We start from the raw sequence: 12,361 nt of genomic DNA, 5'->3' as shown, positions 1-12,361 counted from the left end.
CTCCAGAGATGTTCAATCGGGTTCAAGTCTGGGCTCTGGCTGGGCCACTCAAGGACATTCACAGAGTTGTCCTGTAGCCGTTCCTTTGTTATCTTGGCTATGTGCTTAGGGTCACTGTCCCAGTCTGAGGTCCAGAGCGCTCGGGAGCAGGTTTTCATCGAGGATGTCTCTGTACATTGTTGCATTCATCTTTCCCTCGATCCTGACTAGTCTCCCTTGGTCACCTCCCTGACTAAGGCCCTTTTCCCCCGATCACTCAGTTTGCCCAGGCGGCCAGCTCTAGGAAGAGTCCTGATGGTGCCAAACTTCTTTCATTTAAGGATGATGGAGGCCACTGTGCTCATTGGGACCTTCAATGCTGCAGAATTTTTTCTGTACCCTTCCCCAGATCTGTGCCTCGACACAATCTAGTCTTGGGGCCAAAGGCAATTCATTAGACTTCATGACTTGGTTTGCACTCTGACATGCACTGTTAACTGTGGGACCTTATATAGTCCCTATCATGTCCAATCAACTAGTAGACTCCAATCAAGTTGTAGAAACATCTCAAACAGGATGCACCTGAGCTCAATTTTGAGTGTCATGGCAAAGGCTGTCAATACTTATGTACATGTGCTTTTTCGTTTATTATTTTTAATAAATTTGCAAAGATTTCAAACAAACTTCTTTCACGTTGTTTGTAGAATTTTGAGGAAAATAATGAATTGAATCCATTTTGGAATAAGGCTGTAACATGACCAAATGTGGAAAAAAGTGAAGCGCTGTGAATACTTTCCGGATGCACTGAATGTATCACTTTGCATTGTGCACACCCAAGGAGCTCAGTCATGTAACATTCACAATGACCACCAGGGGGCATCTGAGAGACCCAGTTATTATTGCTGTGGACTATTACATTATCTTGTTTCAGTAAAATGCAAAAGTCTAAAAATGTTTCAAGTTTTTTAAACACTAAATAAAATGACACAGCTACTCTGTGTTTATTTGATCAAATTGACTTCCCATGGTAAAGAACAATTCTAAGAACTGCATTGACAAAACAATCAATTTGATGTACATGTTAAATTTAGTAGCATAATCAGGCATCAATACAACACATCAAGATTACACATTAAACAACAACTGGGTGCAATGAAGTTGATGTTTAAAAAAGACTATGACTATGTACACTATGTCTGGTGAGGTCATTCGATTCAAATGGACATGAGGATGTGACATCACTAGCTGATGTTGGCTCTGTTCCAAAACCTAGCGAGTTGCTCGCTGTCTGCAGCCTACATAGGCAGCCAATCCATGTGTCATAAAAAGCACTCCCCACACGACACTCATCTTACAGTTTATTCTAACAGGGACTGAAGTTATACAGTATGCTAAGTGAACGAGTAATATTAAGCATATACACAAAACAAAACCTTTCGACTCGTCTATTTTTGCTGTGTGCAATGCATTCTGGTCTTTTCTGTAAACGGTCCAAATAAATGTGTTATATTTGGCTGCCTAAAAACAACTGCAGTAGCATAGGATGCCTTAAAATCCTGCCTGCATGAATCCTAACTAGGATTTCAGCACGCATACCCATAACATCATTTTCCCTTCTTTATCAATGGAACAGGTAAGAACAAGAAAGTGAAATGAACACTAGATACGTGAACAGACAGGTGATATTGTTGGAATGGGGCCAGGATGATGAGTTGAGCTGAAGGGTGGAGGTGGAAGATGGCTGTGCTAGAAGTAATAAAACTGTTGACTTGTACCTGTTTACTCACCTTAGTCCATGGGTGGGCCTTAATCTGCGGGAATTTGAACTCGGTGTAGTTTGGGTTCATTTCCCGAATCTGCTCTCGTGTGGGAGTGCCCAACACCTGTAAGAAGAAAACAATAAACAAGAAAAACACCTAATCAGCATTCAAGCGAATACATATATGTGACCCTGGATCACAAAACCAGTCTTAAGAAGCATGGGAACATGTTAGTAAAAGCCCAAAATACATTGTATGTCAACAATTATTAGGATGTTAAGTTAAGATCGTGTTCCATAAAGATATTTTGTAAATTTCCTTCCATGAATATATCAAAACATTATTTTTGTGAGTGGATGGCCTGCAACAGTGCCTCCTTAAAAGGATTTCTCAATTTCTCTATATTTTTGCACCCTCAGATTCCAGAGTTTTAAACTGTTCTATCTCCAAGATTGTCCTATAAACCATACATCAATAGAAAGCTGAATTATTTAGCCTTCAGATAGTGTAAAATCTCAATTTTGAATAATTGACCCATAAGACTGGTTTTGTTGTCCAGTGTCACATGTACATAAGACACATACAGTTGTTGCATATATACATAAGATACATACATAGTTATTTTATATATAAAAAAAAGTTTAAAAACTATATAGTCATCATTATAGTTATCATTCTTGGAGTGAACCTGGCCTTAAAAGTCTATAAGGCTGACACTGCAGATAGTTGAAGAAATGCGATCGAGTCCAAAACTAACCCTCTCCCATTAACTGCTGCTGGCACAGTTATGTTGTGCTTCTTTAAAGCACACACAAACATCTAGACGAAGTGAGACAGGAGTGCCGTATAGTAGCGCCAGTACCTTGATGATTTCCACCAGCTGATCCACTCCGCTGTCACCGGGGAAAATTGGTTGCCCTAGCAACAGTTCCGCCAGCACACAGCCAGCTGACCACACGTCTGCAGTGAAAGAGGGTCAGAGAGATGTGAGAATGAGGGGTGGGGGGGATTCTTATTAGTCAGAGGTCAACGACTCAAACACAATCTGACCACAATGAGTCTAAAACACTATGGGCATGTCCTTCCTAGATAACCAGTGACACGTAAAACATTGCTCAAGGTGACTGATGACCTATATGAAATAGTATTATATTATATGAAACATATGTCAAATTGTTGAATTCAAAGCTGAAGTATGTATTGTCTAAACAAACAAACAAACAAAAGTTTCCATTACTTCGCCATCTTATTGCATTGTCTTTGCAAAGAGCACTGTGTTGGCTGCAAGGTCATAGGTTTGATTCCCAGAGGACATACTGATCAAAAAATGTATTGCCTTAATGCAACGTAAGACACTTTTGATAAAACTGTTTGCCAGATGAACAAATGTAATGTTGAACGCTGGGTGTTGCACTGGTTGGGACGCTTAAACACACAGAGCAATGAAGTGAAAGCTTTATAGTACTCATTTCAGAGGAATTCAATTACAGATTGCTTACTTATTTTCGTCTCTGTCTATTAAACTGAGATAAAAGAAATGAATACTCCCTTTAGGTTTTCACAAAATTTACTCAGCAGAAGTAGTAGTGATTCATTAAAGCAGATTTATTTGCACAGGCGATATGCGCAAATATAACATACCTATGCTGGATGTGTAGTCGGTCGCTCCAAAGATAAGCTCAGGGGCTCTGTAGTACCGTGAGCAAATGTAAGAAACGTTGGGCTCGCCACGGACCAACTGTTTAGCACTGCTCACAAGAGAACATATTGTTACAGGAGTCTCTGATTATACTTATTAACATCTGAGACCACATTATCATACAGGTTGACAAAAACCTTGCATCACTGATCAGTCCCCACAGGATTCTGCAGAGACTTTTTGCCATTTTGACTGACAGGTGAACAACCAATACCATTTCGTGTCATACCGCTTCATGTTTATGGTTGTGGAAATGTCTCTGCGATAACATTTATGAGCCATGAACTTCGTATACTTTTAATAAATCAGCATTCAGTTGATAGTTGATTGTGATGAATGTTCATTGACACCGCAATAAACATGACAGCTTTCTTCATATATCAGATGTGTTTATGTTGTTTCCAGGTGTGTTGTTTAAGAACGTGACACACAAATCGGTGAGGCTAACTTGACCTAAAGCCACTAGCTTGCAAAGAAAACGGCTAATGCTAACGCCCTCAGCGGAATGAAGGAAAGGAGACCATAGGCTAGTTTTTTTAAATAGATGGCAATGGATGTTGTTAGCAAATTGTAAGTGTTACAGACCATTCTATAGTATCTCTGGTTGACTTATGGAGAAAGTTTTGAAGAAATGCCCAATGTGATGACGTCACATGGCGCGTCTTTGGCCAAAAATGTGGAAAATCTGTTGACAATCTCAAAATTTTGCCAGTTGTAGAGTTTGTTGAATTATGTGTTAAATTCTGTGATCACAAAATCCTGCAGGGACTACACTGATGGCTGTCTAGCTGCTTGTTAAAATATTACAAATATATCTTCCAGCATGTTTAAAGACTGCAGCAACATCTGCGTTCTCATTTGAAACAGGTTTAGCCCATTTTGTCTAAAGTGCTTGATATTATGGATTCATTTGCATTGGAATTCTGAAACAGGTACACTATACACACATAAGCCAAGTGAATGAATAACAGAATATCACTACACTTCAAATCTTCAGTAGTATTTAAGACCACAAATATCTGAAAGCAAATTTAACGTAAACAGCTGAAGTCAGCACAAAAACGTCAGAGCACAGCGAGACCATCTGGAGGCTCTGGTGAGGTGTAATATATTGGCTTTTCAGGTTAAATGCAGAAAAGTGATGCTTTTACTACACAGATCCAATAAGATCTGTGCGGTATCAAAAAATCGATTGTATCCTATGTGAAAGCTACCCAGAGATTACCAACTGACCTGCCAAAGTCACAAAGTTTAAGCACGGCCGTCTCTGGATCCAGCAAAAGGTTCTGGGGTTTTATGTCACGATGACAGATCCCGAAGGAATGGATGTAGGCCAGACTCCTGAAGAGCTGGTACATGTACAACTGCAATGATAAGAAAAAACATTCACGATCAGTTTACAAAAAAGCAACAAGCTAGAGTGTTCGGAAGCATGATGCAATTTTAAGTTGCAGTGAACAGCAATGCAGTAAAAGATATCAATCAAAATTTTAATTTTAAAAGGAACTAACCCATTAATACAATGTCCCATCACAAGGTGTGCACTTATTTGCTTTATATACTTTGTGGTCACCCAGTCAAAACTGGTATAATATTTACAACATATCATACAATATACACTATAAACTGTTCAACAGCAACAACAACAAACAAACTAAGCTTCCAGTAGACCTCTGCAAAGCATCAATAACTGTTGAGAAGTTTTAAATGTAATACAATGAATATACTATATAATATTAGTAAGAATTAATATTAATATCAATTAAATATAAATTAAAAAGTGGGGTCAGCGCATGCATTGGATGAAACCATTTGCATAATAATACATAACATATTATTAGAATGCAATTTTGTTCTCATCGTTTGCAAAGTATCAAATAATTTAATGTCTAATTTTAATCATTTAATGTTTAAAGTGATCAATCTCCACACCAAATGTTATCTACAGCTTGCCAAGTGTTTGTTTCTCTATTCATGTCACATCCTGCTATAGAAGGAAGGATATAGCTCAGTACAGACACAAAGGATTGATGATGTCATCACAGCAGTCAAGACCCTGTTGACGCAAAACAGCACTGAACGCCAACACACACTTATACTTAACCAGCGGGACGATAATGTTTCATTGAAACGCACACTAGTAACTCATTAGAGGCTTATTAAAATTGGACACCTATACACATTTATCTTTTCAGAGGTGCCGTTATATATTAGATTAATCATGGTACTAAGAAGTATCAAACCACTGCATAATAAGTGTACAAATTATGGATGTTAGAGAATAAAATACACACAAATGTACCTTCACATAAACCATAGGAAGGGTCTGCTTAGCACGGCTGTAGTGTCTTGCCACTCTATACACAGTCTCAGGGACGTAGTCCAGAACCAAGTTCAGATACACCTCATCTTTCTGTGGACAGAGAACAAGAAAGAAAACTTTAGCGTTACTGTATGAGAATATGCACACATACAGCTATTGAGTTATATTACAGCACACAAATAGAAACGTTAAACACAAATGTAAACCCATTACATATGATAAAAGATAATAGATCTGAGTCAAGCGCTACACTAAAAACGGCCTTTAAGCTTCCAAATATCTCAGTGACTTCATAGCTGAACAGCCAGTCAGTGGACCGTTAAAATACGCTGCTATGGTAACAGCACAAAAACAGCAAATCCTCTGGCATGATGTCGCAGAGAACGTTGAATGCCATGCATTGTGTAGAATTCTGCCTGAAAGCAAAAGATGATTATACCCAACATCTTTACATAACATACATCTTCAGACATTGAGCTCATATCCTCCTGAGGAACTAAAAGACAACTGAAGAGAATGGGCTACATGGCTACCCTGAGCCCTCTGATGTCACATCCTGTCTTTTATGCCATTCTTCCTTTTTCCACAAGGTCCTTACGTGGAGTTATAAATGCCAAGTTATAAATGGAGTTATAAATGCCAAGAATGAGAACTATATTACTATCTACACCAATTTATTACTGCATATCTCTCTCTCCGATTTACCCATGCTGATTGAAAAGTAATCTCTAATAACAGATGTTTGATTTTTTTTTAAAGAAAGAGGGAAAAAATAAACCCAAACCAGCCTCCGACTGTGCTGTGCAGCTTAAAATAGTCTCAACGATGACTCACTCTCCACCCTCGCTACAGCAACACTTCCTCAATTACAGCTGATCGGTAAAGCTTCGTCACAATTGGTCTGTAAAATGTGCCAGCAGATTACAAAGCCACCCGATTGGCTCCTGCTCCGTATGCGCATGACATTGTAAGCATCTGATTGGGTGATCTGTGGCTCGCTTCATCTCCCACAGAGCATGAGCCACAGGTAGAAACTCATCCATCCCCGGGCCCTGCTATTCAAGTCGTTTTCATAAACAGCTCCTGTTCAAGCCAAACTCATTGAGAGGCGATGTAAAATGCAAGACAATTTCTAATTCCATGTGTGCTTAAACACATTTTTCAATATATTGAGGAAAACACCATAAAAATGACTATTCCGAATTGATACAAGCCTGCTAAATGTGCTGTCTATTTGCAGTTTTTTCCATCATTTCATGACAGCCAAAACCCCAGGTTTTCTTACTCATCAAATTTCGGTACAGTACAAAGAATCATCATGAAATAATAATGAATGAAGTGTAAATAATATGAATATTATACACTGGTTCTCAATTTACAGAATTTGTGAAATTGTAACAAAACCATGGACATTTATCATTCTCTCAGAGAGAGAGAGAGAGAGAGAGAGAGTGATGGGTAATGATTGGTGCATGTCAAGTACCCGTCTCTGAGGACTCTACTGTAACACCATCTCCTACAACATTCATAAATAGACTCTTTTAACACGCAGATGTTCTGTCTGCTTCTGCTGAACTTAAAGCCTTTGCACACGTCAGCTGCCAACATGCTAACACACCAGAGACCACACATATACACAGTTATCTGTCGCTCAGTCCCAAAAATCTAGTCAGTTGCCCATATAGGTAGTATTTTTAAGCATCACAATGAATACTAACCACAAAGTTGATCTGGTGTATACAGCCGTGGAAAAATGTAAGAGTTTTCTGATTTAAAAAGTTATTATTTATAGGTACTGTATGTGTCTTGGTAAAATAATCCTTTTTGTTTCATTGTGTGAACAACTAACAATATTCATTAATATTTTTATTTGTGAGAAATATTGTTAGTAGTTCACACAATGAAACAAAAAGGATTTTTTTACCTAGACCCATTCAGTACCTATAAATAATAACTTTTTAAATCAGAAAACTCTTACATTTTTCCATTTATTTGCAGAAAATGAACACTGAAGACACATTTCAGGTTCAAATAACAGAACTTATGCTTAGGGATGCTCCGATCCACCTTTTTTGCTTCCGATACCGATTCCGATACCTGAGATTCAGTATTGGCCGATACCGAGTACCGATCCGATACTAAGGTAAACATTTTAAAGTGCAAAATTACTTGATAAACTGTGTGCATTGCTGTGCAAGACATCAGGCTCGACTTAACATCAATTTCCTGACCCCGTAAAACAAAATAACAAACTAACGATTCACAAATTTAGTAAATAGTTTATTAAACCAGCACCGGTGCAAAACAAATGAAAAATAAAACAAAAGTGTTCACTATCTTTGGACAAAAGACATTCAAAATTATAGTGCAAATTAAGCAGCTGAATAAAACAACAGCTTCACTAGCTTGATAAACGGGTATAAATAAATGGAAACAAAATTTCTTAATAATTTTTAAGAAAGTGCAAAAATTATTTAAAAATCAATTTGCAATAAAGCAGCTGAAATTGAGCAAAAAAGTACTAGCTTTACTGCTTTAGATATTCAAAATAACATGAATCAGATCTTTTTAATGCTTTAGTTACTAAAGCAAAGTCCACTTAACTAAACTAAAGTTTAGTGAAAATAAAATTTAACATCCAACACAGAAACAGATGAATAAAACACTAGCTTCCCTAGCTTAGTAAAACTGCACATGTTTGTTGCATTTAACGTGGCATTTTGTGGCACAAAATTCTCATCCAACCAGTGTGCGGTTAAACTTAAAAGCGACACGTCGCAGCTCCAGATATCTGTTGTAAAACTCACCGCATTGACATCTTAAATTTTTTCGGATATGTGTTTGCAGACTTTTCGGTACGGTTCAGGTAGAGATAAATTTCAGTTGAATATTTACGCTTCGGCGTGTCTTACTGCGGCTCCAGGTGGTTTATAAGTAGTCTGAAGCCATTATTCGCAACGACGGACAGCGGTTGCCCATCCATAACAATGAAAGCGGTGGAACTTATTGGCGTAGCTGTTGTAAAATAACAGATATTTTGGCTCGCTCCATGCTGTTCGCTGCTATATGTTCACGTGCACTACGTACAGAGCACGTTGCTAGCGTATGATGTCGCACGTTGCTAGCGTATGATGTCGCACGTTGCTAGCGTATGATGTCGCACGTTGCGCAAAGCACAGCCACGAGAGAGTTTAAGCGCCGTTGTCTCCATGAACTTTTACATCGTCTAGCACAAATTTTATGTCAGATCGGGTATCGATGACAAATTGCACCGATACCCGATCTAGAATTTTATTACGTATCGACGCCGATACCCGATACAAATATCGGATCGGAGCATCCCTACTTATGCTCTGTATTTTTTCAACCCTCAAATATTGCAAAGAAAACAAGTTCATTTTCACTTTTTTAGCAATACAACTTTTTGTAGCATTTTTGTACGTGTATTTAGGAAAAAGTATTTTTTTATGCGATAACCTCGATTTTTATCACAGTTTTCATGTGTCTTGTCATGCTCTCAGCCTTTCACATTGACTTTATCTCACTCCTGATGTTTGTTTTTGTTGAAATTCAACAGACACTGCACTGGATTAAATAAAAATGTGCAATGTAGCTGTTTTCAACCGAAATATAAAATATGAATTGGATTAAGACACAAGAACAAAATATAAAAGGTATATATTTAAAATGCATCTCGGTGACATGTAAAGGACAAGAAGAAAAGATCAAAATAAGCAAGGAATAAAACCACTACATAATATAGTAAAATATAAACAGTTTTATCCTGTAAACGTTTCTAATTCAAACCTTCATCCTTGCTTTACATGAAACAATATAAAACGGTCAGTTCTTGTCCTTGATTCTGAGTGGTTGAGCCGAGTTCTAATCCGTTATAATATAACCCTTTAACCCACTGCTTCTTGGGGCTTATTGCTTTATTTAGTCAATGTTTGCTGCCCTCAAGTGCTGCTACTTTTTCATCTCACGCCCATGACTGAGAATCAAGTACAAAAATGACCCATTTAACAGTATCCAGGGTCAGGTTTAAGAGTAAAGTAATGTCTGGATTGTAATGTCGGTAACACAATTTCTAATGGTGCCACTTAGCAGAAGGCAAGCTGGTCAGAGAGTGAGCAGATCACATCCAGACGAGACGCCAACTCATCTGTGTATAACAGTCTCTTTTCAAGCCTGATTGTAATCTCTTTCTCCCTCTCCACGTCATCCTCCTTTCTCAATCTCTCGCTGTATATCGCTGCAAGATGCTATGGGCTCTGATTTCATGGTGGTTAACACAAGACTCACAACTAAAATTACAGTATGGAGAAGCTAAAAAGACCTTGTGTACTGGTATAGACAGCTGGGCAGTTTGATGGTCTATCCCATGTGGTGGTAAAATGTGTCAGTCAGTTGTGCTGTATTGTTTATAACACTGTAAAGTATATCTACTGTATGGCATATATAAGACATAAAGCAAAAATCACAGCTTATAGGCATCCACCGGTCAAAGCCTCATTACAGAGGCTGTTTAGTTTGATGCATTGCATGTTTTGTGTAGATAGTAGTATACTGCAACTGTTAGTTAATAGATGTAAATCAGATATTTCGAAACAGTGTTATGGATGTGACATTTTCAGACATGAAATCTAAATTCTCAAAGAGTGTTTTTATTACCAATACACTGAATCATCTGTTATATTTTCATAAACCCCTCTTGATAGAGTGCAGATATCAGGAGAATATCAGTGTATGTATGAATTTTCATTTTTAAAAGATTAAAAGAGGATGTGTTTAAAAAGGATGTGATTCATGTTTTTGGTAAAACCTTTGTGATTTTGCGGTTGACATTTGCATGTAATGCCTCAGATCTAAGCATGCAGGGGGGCAATCTGTAAAAAATTTTGTATAATGTACAATGATGTCATATTTTTTTGATAATAAGTAAAAAAAGTTTTAGAATTTTAGTGGCACATTTACTTCAGTTTACTTAAGTAAGTAATATATGTGGTAGAATTATTTTTGTAAATCAGGGGGGATGGTGTGGTAAAATGTGGGTGTTATAACTTACTCAGGTTACCCAGACTTTTATTTTGACATTTTTTTATTTTGAACATTCTGGTCCATTCCACGTTATACAGCAAATACTATTGTGAGACTGTATTAACGCCGGACTTAATTAACTTTTTTGGATGTCTTGATTTCCTAGTCTAGTGGCAGGATCATGACAGAGCCACGTGTTTTGTGTGGAGAGAAACATATTATTGTCGGTCAAGGCATAATGCGTTCCCTCCAGTCTCGTCTTTGGCCCCGCCCCTCTTGTTTCCTTGTTAGCTTCCCGCCTGTGTCTCATTACCCACAACTGCCCATTGTTATCTCCTTTGTTAGTCTCCCCATATAATGCCCTTGTGTTTGCTTTTCTGTGCTTCGTTTTGCTTATATGTCTTGTCTGCCGCCGTCCCTTGGCTGCTTGAGGCGTCGATGGTTGAAGTGCCGTCAATTCATTCAGTGTGGATTTATTCCGATTTAGTTTAGTTCAGGTTGTGTAGCTCCAGTGTCAAGTGTTGTTTTAGTTTAGTCCTGTCAGTCTTCCGTGTCCTGTCGAGTCAATTTATTATTCCTTGTCCATTATTGTTTGCCCCCTCGTGGGTTTTTGTGTGTTATTAATAAAGTCTTTGTTTTCCCACCACCTTCCGCTGCCTGCAATTGGGTTATTTCCCTGAAACCCCTGACAAGTACAATCCAGTTTGGGAACCCAAACTTCTGATCTAAAGGGCCACGCATCCCATCCCTCAGCAGAGGAAAGGGATGTTTTTACACTTATCCTTACAGAAACCCCAGGTGGTGCACAGCGTGTTTTATTTCTACCTCTACTTTTTACATTTTCAATTTAAAGTATTGCAATATATCGCAAATGTGTATCGTATTGAAATACATAGCAATATATTGTATCGTCACTCATCTATCGTGATATGTATCGTATTGGGAGGCACTTGCCAATACACAGCCCTAATTACCAGTCATGTCAATTACGGTTTGCCAGTTTTTGCCAATGACATGCTTTTAGTGGAAACTACAATATTTAGACCAAAACTAAACCACTGCACATAATTAAAATATGAAAACTAACCTACCTATACCATTATACAAAATCACTAATACTGTGCTATAATATTTTGGTCATACCTCCTACCTCTAGTGTGTGGGAGTGTTATGTACGAGAGAATGAACGGAAGAAAAAATATAGACAGAGAGCAGGAGAGTGTCTTACACCTGAAATGCTCATTATGACTGCGTATTCACACTGGAGAGTAGCCCCTGAGAGCAAGACACCTGACATCTTCAGACCTCTGGGGTAATGCAGGCTTGTTTAATGAGAAGCTATCGATTTCTGCTCAGACACACACGGTGTCCTCAGGTGTGTCACATGTACAGTGCGCAGGGCTCAGGATGTTATTGTGCCTGTGAGGATTGAGAAACCATTGCCTTCGAGCCAGCAGCACAGGCCTGTCACTTATATGTTCAGCACAGTTAAAGTTGCAGTGTTTCATTTCTTATGTTTAATCACACTAGTGGTAAACAGAATTCTAAAAAATAACTTGA

General features: G+C 38.2%; 1 protein-coding gene across 2 annotated transcripts in view; it reads right to left on the bottom strand.

Moving 5' to 3' along the window:
* gsk3ba (glycogen synthase kinase 3 beta-a) overlaps positions 1–12,361 on the bottom strand; it is a 39,647-nt gene that overhangs the window by 2,962 nt on the left and 24,324 nt on the right. Inside the window, exons 4-8 of one of the 2 annotated variants that reach the window (XM_079464809.1) lie at positions 5,741–5,851; positions 4,672–4,802; positions 3,381–3,487; positions 2,602–2,699; positions 1,767–1,862 (exon numbers count right to left, since the gene is read on the bottom strand). In XM_079464809.1, coding sequence (XP_079320935.1) covers positions 1,767–1,862; positions 2,602–2,699; positions 3,381–3,487; positions 4,672–4,802; positions 5,741–5,851 — 543 coding nt within the window. Of the gene's footprint in view, positions 1–1,754; positions 1,863–2,601; positions 2,700–3,380; positions 3,488–4,671; positions 4,803–5,740; positions 5,852–12,361 lie in introns of both variants that reach the window. The other variant, XM_079464808.1, reaches the window with a different exon arrangement.

The sequence above is a fragment of the Barbatula barbatula genome (assembly GCF_947034865.1).
Source record: "Barbatula barbatula genome assembly, chromosome: 9".
In the NCBI taxonomy this organism is placed as follows: domain Eukaryota; kingdom Metazoa; phylum Chordata; class Actinopteri; order Cypriniformes; family Nemacheilidae; genus Barbatula; species Barbatula barbatula.
The sequence above is the reverse complement of the archived record's forward strand: the minus strand, read 5'-3'. Positions and strand labels throughout refer to the sequence as shown.